This window comes from Rana temporaria, chromosome 7 (assembly GCF_905171775.1).
Source record: "Rana temporaria chromosome 7, aRanTem1.1, whole genome shotgun sequence".
NCBI lineage: Eukaryota > Metazoa > Chordata > Amphibia > Anura > Ranidae > Rana > Rana temporaria.
Window position 1 is genome coordinate 44693337 of NC_053495.1, and position 14114 is coordinate 44707450.

The following is a 14114-nucleotide window of genomic DNA, read 5'->3' on the forward strand; positions in this document are numbered from 1 at the left end:
ATAAACTTTTACCCTTTAAAATCCCTTTTTACCCTTTAAAATCTCACGTATGTGTTCACAAGCTCGTCGGGACGGGGTGTGTTTTCTGGCTCCTAACTTTTTTAGCTGGCTCCTAGATTCCAAGCAAGTTTGTCAAACCCTGCTCTAGATTCATATGTAAATTTGTACAAAAGTATAATTTTGTTAACGATGGACTTCCAGAAGTCTAAGGTAGGGGCCTGAGGAGATTTCCATTTAAGGAGTATAGACTTACGAGCATAAAATAACAAGCATATCAAAATTATCATGGCCCCGGAGGTAGCTAATAAATGGACCAGACCTAATATACAAATGTCGATGGACACGGGTACTGAGAATTTCAGTCCAAAAGAATTCTATTGCCCAGACAATCCCAAAACACATGAAGAATATGGCGGGGTCCTCCAAACAGTGCCAGCATGCAGATGAGTGCGAAGGAAAAATTTGATGTAATCGTTGGAGTGAGATGGACTCTGAAGAATTTTAAATTGTATTAATCTATCCTTGGCCAAAAGCAGGTGTTGAATGGGGTATTCCCAAACACCCTCCCAATCCAGCTCAGGGACCTCCATGCGCCAACAGGACAAAAGCTTACCAAGACCATCAAATATAGTGGGCTGAAGGTCCCAAGTTTCCTCTTGCAATAGGGACTCCATCCCTGATATTGTAAGGGATAACAGTTGATAGCAAAATGGTAACTGAAATGCATGGTGCAACTGGAGGTAACGGAACGGGTACGAGTTAGGGAGAGAGTAGGTCAATTTAAGGGAATCAAAAGTCTGGAGACCACCCCCTGTACAAATTTGACTAAGGTATTTATTTAGAAGCCCATATATTGGGGTCTGGAAACAGAGAATTGTTTGGGAGAGGGGTTGAGCCACAGCGGTGTATGGGGCAAGAAATTATGGGAGGACCATCGATTTTGCAATCGCCAGTCCTTTATGGATTTCATGGAAAGTTTAGTTGGAAAAGAGGGTTGAGGAGCCTCCAAATAGTATAATTGCGTAGGGCTTCATATGAACAAAGATATTCTCCCACAGAAGCATTGGTCTTATCTGCTACCAACCAGTTGTGTGCCTGAATAAGCAGAGCAGCAATATAATATGCAAATCGGGACATGCCAACCTACCCTGCGTCCATGGTCTCTGTAATAATGCCAACCTAATCCTGGGCTGCTGTGAACCCCATTTAAACGAAACCATTGCAGAGTCGAATTGTCTGAAATACTTTCTGGGAATCCACACCAAGACATGACAAAGTATATGTAGTCTAGAGGGAAGCAATTTTATTTTAATGAGATTAATCCTACCCATGAGAGAGAGAGGGAGGTGTGACCATGCCAACAAACGTTGCTTCGCCAGATTCAATAGCGGCAACAAATTTAAGGTAGTATGTTCAGATGCATCTGAGGAGATCACCACCCCCAAGTATTTGGTAGTAGGAGTCCACTGCAATGGAAATTCTGGGTCAGCTAAACCCCCGCCTCCTCAATGGGTAAAATTAGGGATTGGTCCCAGTTGACCTTTTAAACCTGTTTAAGTGGAATAGGAGGAAATCGGGGCCTGAGCCTCCTTAAGGAAAGGGCCTGGGTCGTTCAAAAAAAGAATCGTGTTGGCCTATAATGCCACTTTTCAACAATGGGACCAACCGGTATGCCTTTAATATGCGGGTAGATACGTATGGCTTGGGCAATTTGTTCCATCATTAGAACAAATAATGCTGGGGTCAGCGGACAATCTTGCCTAGTCTCCCTGCCAATGGAAAATGGTTCAGACAACCCATCTCCCAATTTAATCTGTGCTAAGGGAGTTTTATAAAGTATTCTAATCCTAATTACGGTAACATGGCCCAAAACCCAGCACCTCCAACTCAACAGTCATGTAGACGCAATCAAATGCTTTGGCTACATCTAGCGTAACCAGAACCCGGGAAGCTGACTCGTTTGGGGGAGCTGCAAGTGTGTCGGGTCCCTGTGCAGGTTAAAGTGGTTGTAAACCCGTAAAAAAATATATAAAAAAAAAATACTTGCAAGACAAAGGCATAATGAAGCCCCCGCAGCCATCCTCGACCCCGCCCCCCCCCCTGGCCACGAACATCTCTTCCCGGAGCTTGCTTCCGAGTATCGCGGCTCCGGCACTGTGATTGGCCGGAACCAAGATGACATCACTCCCGTGCATGCGCGCGGGAGCCGCCGGCTACAGCACAGCTAACTGAATCAACGCCACGACGTGCCATTGCTTCAGGGCACATATGCCAATCACTTCGGCACATGCAGACACAGGGGGATATCTCCTAAACCGTGCAGGTTTAGGAGATATCCAGGCTAGCTGCAGGTAAGCCATAATATAGGCTTACCTGTAGCAAACAAATAAAGGGTTTACAACCACTTTAATGTCAGTTGATTGATCTGGGATAAAACCAGTTTGGTCAATACTCGCCAACGATGGTAAAAGTTTTGTCGGTCTCATAGCCCAAGGCCTTAGTTCGGACCTTTTTTAAATCATAATTCAGAAGGGAAATGGATCTTTGAGATTCACAGAATTTGGGACCCTTCCCTGGGTTAGGTAGTACCGTATATACTCGAGTATAAGCTGACCCGAGTATAAGCCGAGGCCCTAACTTTACCACAAACAAATGGGAAAACGTATTGACTCGCGTATAAGCCTAGGGTAAGAATGCAGCAGCTACTGTAAGCGGAAAAGAGGGTCAACAATGCCCATTTGCAGCCTTACTGTGCCCATTCTCACTTTGCCCATTGCAGCCTTACTGTGCCCATTCTCACTGTGCCCATTGCAGCCTTACTGTGCCCATTCTAACTGTGCCCATTGTAGCCTTACTGTGCCCATTCTCACTGTGTCCATTGCAGCCTCAGTGTACCTGTATTCTTGACAGGCTGCGGGCATCCATTTTTCAAAAAGTCGCGGCTTCCTCCTGGTCCCGTTCCCCGATAGGCGTTTGACACTGTGTTCCGCTACCGGCTATCACGGAGGTCCTCTCATGCTCGGACAAGAGGACGTCCGCGATAGGCAGAACACAGTGTCTGCTGGGAAAGTCCGAGGATGAGAAGACCTCCGTGATAGCCGGTAGCGGAACACAGTGTCACACGCCTATCGGGGAACGGAACGGGATCAGGAGGAAGCCGCGACTTTTGAAAAATGGACGCCCCCAGTCCTTCAGGTACACTGACTCGAGCATGAGCCGACGGGGCTATTTTCAGCCCTAAAAAAAGGGCTGAAAAACTTGGCTTATACTCGAGTATATACGGTATAATGTATGCTTGTTACATTGGGGGTAAGGACTGTGATGTGCCGTTCTTGAAGATGATACATAGCTGTTTTTTTTTTTTTTCTTTTCAGTCACGTCAGTGGAAATAAGCCTGGATGGGATAAAAAAGCGAAATCACCCGGTAAAACAAATAAGAAGGATAATGCAGACCAAGTAAAGGTAATTCATTTAGATCTATAAACAAACATTGTTGATGTGGAAGGTATAAAGGCAAGTTTAAAGCAGTGTTAAACCCAAATGTATTATATAGCAGCTTACCAGTGATTAGATGTAGTGGCTGCACCACTTCTTTTCTTTTTTTCCCCCCTCTGTTTTCTCCTGGTGATTTCACCAGAAACGTACCTCCTGTATTAGTGAGATACCACTCTGGATGAATGAGCACAGCTGTCAGTACCATTGTCATTCTGGCGGCCACTTCCCCTGCCGACGTAGAGCTACGGGCTCTCACGCAGGGGAGCCGACCTGCCGCCGTAGAACTGCGCCGGCTGGTCGGCAACCAGTTAGTTAATGGACAATGCAAAGCTCTGCCTGCCATTACCCCTAAAGTAAGGAGACGGTCTTGGATCCTATTGATGCGGTACACACCACCTTAAAACTAAGTCAGCCCTGTAGCTTCTGTCAGTGCTGTCCCCAGACTAGGTACCTTTCCAAGACACTCGCTGTTCGCAGTTGTCCTTTATGGAAACTAGAAAACTCCCCAAGGGTTGTTCACTGCTAACAAACCGATAGCAGCTTCAGCTTTGTACTGGTTTAAAGAGTACTTTGTTAAAAAGTAAGCTGGTCCCTCTGTGGATCCAGCAGCATTGTCCCTGTGGCAGAATGGTTCCTGGAGTTTTACTTCAACTTGATCACAGTTCCCAAACCAAACGGGGCTATTTACCCCATATAGGATCTCAGGGCCTTAATTGTATTTATTTGGGCCCAGAGATTCCACATGGAATCCCCCAGGTTTGTCATAGCCTCTCCATCAGGGAGACTGTCTTGCTTCTGTGACAATAAAGATGTGCAACTGCATTTTGTTTGTTATCAGCGATTCCTTTGCTGTAAGTCCCCAGCACTTCCAGTTTGTGGCCCTGCCATTCAGTCTATCTTCTGCACCTTAGGTATTCACCAAGATGTTGTTTTCTTTGCTAGCTCTCCTGAGCTCCCAGGGCATCCCCATTGTGGGAATTATAAACAACCTCCTGTTGAGGGAACAGTGCAGGACCTGGTAGACAGTGTAATTTTGAACCGTTCAGACCTTGCAAAGTTTCGGCTGGGTGCTGAATCTTCAGAATGATATAAAAAATAAGGCAAAGAAATAATTTCAGAACTTTTTCCACCCTTAATGTGTCCTATAAAACTGTACAACTCAGTTGAACTACAACAGGGGTAGGCAACCCCGCACTTCAGCTGTGGTGAAACTACAAATCCCATCATGCCTCTGCCTCTAGGAGTCATGCCGTCAGGAGCTTGCAATGTCTCATGGGACTTGTAGTTGCTCCACAGCTCGGTCTTACAGAAAAGGTGCCCAAGAGAGAACTTTAAAGGCTTATGTACGATTATTTGTACATTGGGAGCCATACAAGGAGTAAGAACCATTTGGTAGTTTTTGGAGGTCTATACATATATCATGAAGCTTATTAAATTGAATACGCTGTATGTAGGCAATCCTTCCTGAATCCCCTTTTAATAGTAATATCTATATTTGGGCCCAGAATATACCATCAAGGGCATGTTCACAAAATATTTGAGTCTATTTTCCTTCCGCTTTTGATCACATAGAACAGGGATCCTCAAACTATGGCCCTCCAGCTGTTGCGGAACTACACATCCCATGAGGCATTGTAACACACTGACATTCACAGACATGACTAGGCATGATGGGAATTGTAGTTCCTGAACAACTGGAGGGCCATAGTTTGAAGACCCATGACATAGAACCTATGAACTGGTTACAGAGAATTTTTGTTAAAGTTGTGTGGACTGTTTCCAGAGCGGCTGTTAAAGATCTATCTTGTCTTTCAATACAGACTGAGGGCTCCTCAGCTGCCACATCAGGACCCAAGGCAACTGAAAAGAAAGGCAACCAGGGGGGTGGCCTGCAGATTCCATGTCTTCTGTCCATGCCCACTAGAAATCACATGGACATCACAACTCCTCCATTGCCTCCTGTAGCACCTGAAGTATTAAGAGTAGCTGAACATCGCCACAAGAAGGGCTTAATGTACCCTTACATCTTTCATGTACTCACAAAGGTAAGTCTTACCCTGCTTATTACCTTTACCTGTTTCCAATTCTATTCAAGTTTATGGTAACGCACCGGAAACTCACTGGTATGTGTTTGCAGCGAGTTTGCAATGTGTTTGTGGAGCGTTTACAGGGAGTTGGGCCTTGTTCACAACAGGGAAGAAAAAAAAAAACTAGGAATCTGGGGTGCGTTTTTTAACGCTTGTCCAGCGCGTGTCAAAAGTATATTTGGGGAGCGGTTGAACTCGCCTTTAACACAATTTAAACGCAAATTCAAGGAACAACTCGCATTAAAGGGGTTGTAAAGGTTACATTTTTTCCTTTTAAATAGCTTCCTTTACCTTAGTGCAGTCCTCCTTAACTTACCTCATCCTTCCATTTTGCTTATTTCTTCTGAGAAATCCTCACTTCCTGTTCTTCTGTCTGTAACTCCACACAGTAATGTGAGGCTTTCTCCCTGGTGTGAAGTGTCGTGCTCGCCCCCTACAGGAGAGTCAGGATGCTCTCTACGTTTCAGAGAAATGAGCTGTGTGTTAGTGGGAATCCTCCTCAAAAGGGGTCCAGGTATTAAAGCCAGTTTGTGCCATCTAGAAACTAGTGGGATCTTTCTAGGAGCAAATTAAAGAGGTTGTAAAGGTACAATTTATTTTTTTCCCTAAATAGCTTCCTTTCCCTTAGTGCAGTCCTCCTTCACTTACCTCATCCTTCCATTTTTGCTTTTAAATGTCCTTATTTCGTCTGAGAAATCCTCACTTCCTGTTCTTCTGTCTAACTCCACACAGTAATGCGAGGCTTTCTCCCTGGTGTGGAGTGTCGTGCTCGCCCCCTCCCTTGGACTACAGGAGAGTCAGGACACCCACTAACACGCAGCTCCTTTCTCTATCTGCAACGTAGAGCGTCCGGACTAGTATTTTGAGCAAGTTTAAACAAGGCTTTAGACTTTTACGTTTAAAATATTCTGACCCTGTTTTAAAGCTGTGAAAATCTATAGCATATAAAGTTAGTTCAAACATGAAGAGACTAGTTTACTAATGTGCGTTGTAACGCAAAACAGCACTGTCATAGGAAGCAATGCTTTTTCAGTGAGGCTGTTCAGATCTTTAGGGATGCGTTGTTCTGCAATTTGAAAAGTGAAGCATGTATTTTTTCTGTGTGTTTTCATGTATTGCAATGCCCATTTGAATAAAGAAATGCATGTAATTGTACTACAAAGCATGTTGTAGGTACTAAAAACCAGACAAACGTGTACACGAATGGATGTGAACCTGTCCAAAAAGAGCTAAGACACTTCATACAATATATTTGTATCAACATTCACTTCAATTATCTTGCCATGTGCTATTTTTTTCCACCTAGTGTACATGGAGATACATTTACAAATTTAGTTCCGGTGACTTGTCCTTAAGGTTCCCCTAACGGGGAAGTTCCTTCAAGGACTGCGCAGGCGCAAACTTGCCGACGGAAATCTCCGAACCTCGCCCGGCATCCAGGCTCATTCTTTAACATCCCCATGGATTGGAGGATGTTAAAAAAAGAGCCAGGAGGCCGAGCGAGCCGTCCGAGCGAAGCGAGGACGTGAGACCGACTGGCCACTTACCTCGAAATCCACGTCGCCCTGGATGCCGGCCGAGGTTCGGAGATTTCCGTCAGCAAGTTTACGCCTGCGCAGTCCTTGAAGGAACTTTCCCGTTAGCCGGAACCATCTCGGCACATCAGATTGTGCCTGCGCTGGAACTTCCACGATAGCCGAAACCAGCTCGGCAGATCACCGGTTCACACATGGGTGGCTTCAAAGTCTTCCGACTCTGAAGTTGCAACTTAAGCGTGGCTTGCAAAATTACTTCTGTATAGAAGTCAATGCAAGTCGCCCCAAAGTACTACAGGAACCTTTTTTTTTTAATTCGGAGCAACTTGAGTCGCTCCCATTAGAACGGTTATATTGCAGTGCATTGCAAGGCTAAGTCCCCTGACAGGTCACCCTATGTGAACTGGCACTTATTAGCGAACAAGGCTACAGAGCACTTTGCAGCTTTTCCATCATGTACTGCCCCCTAGGTTGTGTGTATATCTAAATTTGCTGATTTTGAAATTGGTAACAAGGCAGCTAAACTAAAGCTCTGTACACACGATCGGTTTGTCTGATGAAAACGGACCGATGGACTGTTTTCATCGGACAAACCGATTGTGTGTGGGCCCCATCAGGTGGGCGAAAAAAAATAGAACATGTTTTAAAATTTTCCTATGGATAAAAAAAACGATCGTCTGTGTGGAAGTCAATCGGTCAAAAAATCCACGCATGATCAGAATCAAGTCGACGCATGCTCGGAAGCATTCAACTTCATTTTTCTCAGCACGTCGTAGTGTTTTACGTTTGGACACGGTCGGATTTTTGACCGATGGTGTGTAGGCAAGACTGATGAAAGTCAGCTTCATCGGATATCCGACTAAAAAAATCCATCGGATTAGATTCCATCAGATATCCGATGGCGTGTACAGGGCTTAAGGGCTGAGGAGTTGGTTAAATTGTGTGTTTTAATTCTACCACCCAAACGCCACACGCCCATGTGCATTATTGCTAATTCCCCCTTGTTCAAAGCCCTTTTAGACAGCAACAAAATAAGTTTTAATCTTACAAAAACATTTATAGATTCTGGATTAAAACCCTTCACCTTAATATGTAATTATTGCCAGAATCCCTGGAACAGCACTGTTCCCAAAACTGGTTATCGAGACCTCCAAATACCCCAAAAAACTGATATCCTATTTTATTGTGGTGGCTATGATCACCATAGCTAGATGCTGGAAGCAGTCAGTGATCTAGTTTAACTACGTTGCGCAAAAATTTAATTGGGCAATCATTAACGATAAACTTTCACGCACCCTTAATAACTCCCAGTCAAAATTCGACAAAACTTTGCAGCTATGACTGATATGTCGAAAGAGTGTAGTGCGATTCGGGAACTCGGTCTACACTTTTGCGCTTCTCTCCTCCCTCTTATATATTTTTTGCTTTTTTTTTTTTTATTCTTTTTTTTTTATGTTCCAAGGCAATAACTACTGATTTCCAGACTAGCCTTATGCCCACTGCCTCCTTGGATCACAACATCAGACCTACAGTATCTTAGCAGGCACTGCATTATCCAAGGTGCACTCCAAGATTCAGTACAACCGCTACAACGTTATGGTGCATCTGCGCATTTGTGCAGGGGATTTCTGGGCATGCCCACAAATTCTGCTGGCTGCTATAATGCCCATCCCATATACCTAAAAACTGACCGCTTCGTTTTTAACAGGACTGCTGCAATCAGTCAGGTGTCTTTTTGTACATTTTCTTTTTTGTTTTTGTGCAGTCACTTAATTCTGAACTCCAGATAAACACACAGATTAAATCTGTATGATGGCTGTTTCACCTGCCAAAGGATTATTTGTTCTGTTAATACAGTCCTGAAATGTACACAACTATGCCCCACAGCCCAGCCTGTCTGTGCAGAGGAAGGAACCGGATCTTTATGTAGCTTAACCACTTCCTTACTGGGCACTTAAACCCCCTTCCTGACCAGAGGACTTTTTGCGATTCGGCACTGCGTCGCTTTAACTGACAATTGCGCGGTCGTGCGACGTGGCTCCCAAACAAAATTAACGTCTTTTTTTCCCCACAAATAGAGCTTTCTTTTGGTGGTATTTGATCACCTCTGCGTTTTTTTTTTTTTGCGCTATAAACAAAAATAGAGCGACAATTTTGAAAAAAATAAAAAAAAATTTACTTGTTGCTATAATAAATAGCTCAATTTTTTTTTTTACGTTTTTTTTTTATCCTCAGTCTAGGCCGATACGTATTCTACATATTTTTAGTAAAAAAAAAAAAATCGCAATAAGCGACTGGTTTGCGCAAAAGTTATAGCGCCTACAAAATGAGGGACAGAATTATTTTTTTTTATTATTTTTTTTTTTTACTAGTAATGGCGGCGATCTGCGATTTTTATTGCGACTGCAACATTATGGCGGACACATCAAACACTTGACACATTTTTGGCGCCATTCACACTTATACTGCAATCGGTGCTATAAATATGCACTAATTACTGTATAAATGTGACTGGCAGGGAAGGGGTTAACACTAGGGGGTGAGGAAGGGGTTAAATGTGTACCCTAATATTAGTGTTCTAACTGTGGGGGAAGGGGGGTGACTGGGGGGGTGACCGATCTGTGTCTCTATGTACAAGAGACACAGATCCGTCTCCTCTCTCCCCTGACAGCACCGCTGTCTGCGAGAGCCGGGAATGAGAAATGATCTCATATGTAAACATATGAGATCATCTCTCATTGGCCGCACAGATCGCCTAGGAAACGGCCACTCCGATTGGCCGTTCACGGCGATCTGTGATTGGCTGTGTCCAAGGGACACGGCCAGCACAGCAGTTCCCCGCTGCGCGCTCGGGAGCGTGCGCGGGGAACGAGCAAAGGGGCGGCCGTAAAAAGACGGCCTGTTAGAGATTGGGAGCCGCGCTGCGGCCGTACAAAGTCGTAAGGCCGTCAACTAGTGGTTAAAGTTAATGTAGGGCTTGTTCACACAATCTCCATTGAGCTTTGCTTTTCGGCACATTACTGGTATGTGTGGACAATTGTGGTGCCCCGATACCTGAGCAGTGGTAATGCACCTTAACAGACATGGTGTATACAAGCTCTTATGTCCCCTCCCCACCCTGCAACTAGACTGTTAAAGCCAAGGCAATGTAATGATGAGCTTATCTCTCGTCTTCCTTTCTGTCACGCATTAGACTGCTACTTGCACTGATTAGATTGAAAATAATACTTTCTTTATCGTACATCACGGGACACAGAGCAGCATAGCCATTACATATGGGTTATATAGTGTACCTTCAGGTGATGGACACTGGCACTCTCCGACAGGAAGTTCCCTCCCTATATAACCCCCACCCATAGTGGGAGTACCTCAGTTTTTTTCGCCAGTGTCTTAGGTGTTGGTGCACGTTGAAGGTTGTGCCTGCAGTTTGTCCTTGGGACCAGGGCCAGCCGACCGGATCCGTCCAAGGTGCTTCATAGCCAAAGTGGACGGTACCCGGGCCCCAATTCGTGGATGGGGTTTTGCCTATAATGCCTCTCCTTGGAGGGCTGGACTCTGGGTTCCAGGACTGGGTTTTTTAACCTATGAATACCTGCTGCCAGTAGTGCTGTATAGGTCCAGGTGTGTGGTGTTCCTGACTTGGACCCCGGTCCCTGAAGGTCTATGACCATACCCACGGTGAAGGGGGAAGATTGGGCCTCTTGCATGAGCAATACCCTGCGGCGTGGAAAGGTAAGCGGGGGGCCTACGGAACTTGGTTTGTCAGTGGGCTCCCCACAGGGGACTCTGGGGAAAAGCCTTTTTTATGCCTCTGTGCATGGGCTAAAAGAGAAACCACAAAGTCTGCATGACTGGATGGCTCAAACACCCAGGTATACTGTTCCTCTGGCTGGGCTAATAGACTGCTGCTGCTGCTACAAGGTGTTTTGCTCCATGAAATGTAAAGGGAGCATGTCAGGTTTAAATTACTTACTTCCTGATGTCTGTGTGTCTCCAGCAGCTCCCGGGCTCCTCTCCCCACATGGATTCTGCTTCCTGCTTCCTGAGAGCGGCGTCGGGAGCGCGCGCGTGCGCGCGCACTGTTATAGGCGCCGACGCTGCGTGGAGGGGCGGGGGACGCCCAGGGAGTTCCCTCCCCTCTGTACATCAGAGGGAAAAACTCTATTTAGCCTGTCAGTTTGCTGAAGGCTGTGAAGGGACACGGAGCAGCGATGCTGAGCTGAGCAGGATAGGTTTGCTTATGTTATGCTGACACAGTGACACCTAGTGGCCGTTTTTTTGTACACACCTTGCTAAAGAGCTGTTTAAGCTCATATTTTCTCTGAAAAGCCGGTGTACTAAGTAGCAGTCAGAGTACTTAGTATTTGGTACTCTCTTAGCCCAGCATTAAGGGAAGCAATATTAGGATATGATTAAGCCCTTGGGGCTCAATATTGCTATCTCTTGTTAGGTTTTGGGAAGTTTAGTTTCTGTCTAACATTACCCTAGCCTAAATTTTTTTCCTCATTTATTTAAATGTGTGTTTTTCTCCAGCTATTACAGTTAGTTGTATATTAGCGGAGTATCTCAGGTTTGTTATTATGGCTCCTAAGGGTGCAGGGAACGCTAAAAATGCTAAAGGTGTTAAAAAGCCGAAGGGTTCCCCATCGGGCTCGGAGGATATTTCCCAGAATCCACCTGCCCCTACCTCCCCGGAGGATCCGGAGGTTGCTGCCCTGGGTGAGCCATCGGGGTTGCTAGGTGCTATGGCGGGCCCTATTCAACCAACTCCTTCCTATGTCACGGAAGAGATGTTAGCCTCCACCTTGGGTGGATTTGAAAAGAGGATGGCCGCTCTTATTACGGCCTCTTTATCCGGGAAGAAGCGGGCTAGGTCCCCGTCTCCCAGGTTTGAATCTCCTGAGGAAGATGTCCTTTCCACTGAGGAATTGGAAGATACAGGAGACCAGGCTGAGGATCATCTGGACCATTTGGGTTCTGAAGATTCTACTATAGAAGAACCTTTTTCAGCTTCTCACGCAGAAAAATTGTGGGTTCAGTCCTTAACGGATATGGTGCGGTCAGCTTTTAAAATGCCTTTGCCTCAGCCTCTGGCCTCCGCTGTGTCCTCATTGGGCTCCCTAAAAGCGCCCCAAGCCAACCTGGTGTTCCCGGTCCATCCTTTGTTAAAGGACCTGATATTTCAGGACTGGGTTAAGCCAGACAGGATTTTTTTGCCTCCTAAAAGGTTCGCAGTTATGTACCCTTTAGAGGAGGAGTTTTCAAAAAAAATGGGCTGTCCCCACTGTTGACGCAGCCATATCATGTGTCAATAAAGCTTTAACATGTCCAGTGGACAATATTCACATGTTCAAAGATCCTGTGGATAAAAGGCTTGAGACCTTACTAAAGGCATCCTTTTCCACAGCGGGGGCAGTGGTCCAGCCAGCTGTAGCTGCCATTGGCGTCTGCCAGGCTTTAAAAGACCAGGCCAAGCAGGCCCTAAAGGACCTCCCGGCTCAACAGGCTCAGGACTTAGCCGATCTACCTAGAGCCTTATGTTTCGCGGTAGACGCTATCAAGGATTCAATCCAACAGGCGTCCCGCCTATCCCTGTATTTGGTCCACATGAGAAGATTACTTTGGTTAAAGAACTGGTCTGCAGAAACCCCCTGCAAAAAACTCCTTACAGGATTCTCCTTTCAAGGAGAGAGATTGTTTGGAGAAGATCTTGACAAATATATTCAAAAGATCTCTAGTGGTAAGAGCACCCTTTTGCCGGTTAAGAAAAGGTTCCGAGGTCCCTCTTTTAAGCGCCCAACCTCTCCAGTTCCAGGGCCCTCATTCTCTAGGCAGTATCGACGGCCTCCTGGACGCGCAGCTGCAAACAGGCCCCAGGGGCAAGCTGCAGGGAACAAGAGACCGTGGAACCGTAAGCCGGTTAAGGCTGCCCCTAAGGCAGCCTTGTGAAGGGGCGCCCCCACTCTCTCGAGTGGGGGGAAGACTCCGGTTGTTCTCGGAGTTGTGGGGGGCCCAAGTTACCGACCAATGGGTTCTGTCCTCAGTAACTCAGGGGTACAAGCTGGAGTTTCGGGAGTTCCCCCCTCCTCACTTTCAAATGTCAAGACTTCCAGGCGACCCTCAGAGACAGGCATCGCTTCTGTCCGCCCTAGAGCGACTCCTATCTCAAGGAGTGATTATGGAAGTACCAGCAGGGGAGCAAGGACAAGGGTTTTACTCAAACCTCTTCGTTGTCCCGAAGCCAAACGGCGACGTCAGGCCTATTCTGGACCTAAAGTTATTAAACCGCTTTTTAAGAGTCCGGTCTTTTCGAATGGAGTCCATTCGTTCGGTGGTGGCCGCCCTCCAAGGAAAGGAGTTCTTGGCCTCCATCGATATAAAGGACGCATACCTGCACGTTCCGATTTTCCCAGGCCATTACAGGTATCTGCGTTTTGCCCTAAACTATCGGCATTATCAGTTCGTGGCTCTTCCGTTCGGACTAGCCACGGCCCCTCGGGTTTTTACGAAGATCCTGGCCCCCGTATTAGCCATCCTAAGGGAACAGGGCATTCTGATCATGGCCTACCTAGACGATCTTCTGGTAGTCGACCACTCAGCGGCCGGTCTAAATCGGGCAGTGTTGCTAGCAGTAAACTGCCTAGAGTCCCTGGGTTGGGTTCTAAACTGGGACAAATCGGCTTTACAGCCCACAAGAAGGTTGGAGTATCTAGGTCTGATTTTAGATACAAGACAACAACGGATCTTCCTGCCCCAGTCCAGAGTGGACTCGATAAGGGAGTTAATCCACATAGTCCTAAGCAGCACAAGGCCATCTATACGCCTCTGCATGCGCCTGTTGGGAAAGCTAGTGGCCACCTTCGAGGCAGTGCCCTATGCCCAGATCCATTCTTGGAGGCTACAGAGAGCAATTCTCGCGGCCTGGGACAAAAGACTCCAGGCCTTGGATCTTCCCATTTCCCTTCCCTATGCGGTAAGGCAGAGCCTGTGTTGGTGG

General features: G+C 46.3%; 1 protein-coding gene across 1 annotated transcript in view; it reads left to right on the forward strand.

The window, feature by feature from the left end:
- FAM120A (family with sequence similarity 120A) overlaps nt 1-14114 on the forward strand; it is a 90360-nt gene that overhangs the window by 47442 nt on the left and 28804 nt on the right. The window contains exons 8-9 of the mRNA XM_040359301.1: nt 3375-3462; nt 5316-5540. Of these exons, the coding sequence (XP_040215235.1) occupies nt 3375-3462; nt 5316-5540 (313 nt within the window). The remainder of the gene's footprint in view (nt 1-3374; nt 3463-5315; nt 5541-14114) is intronic.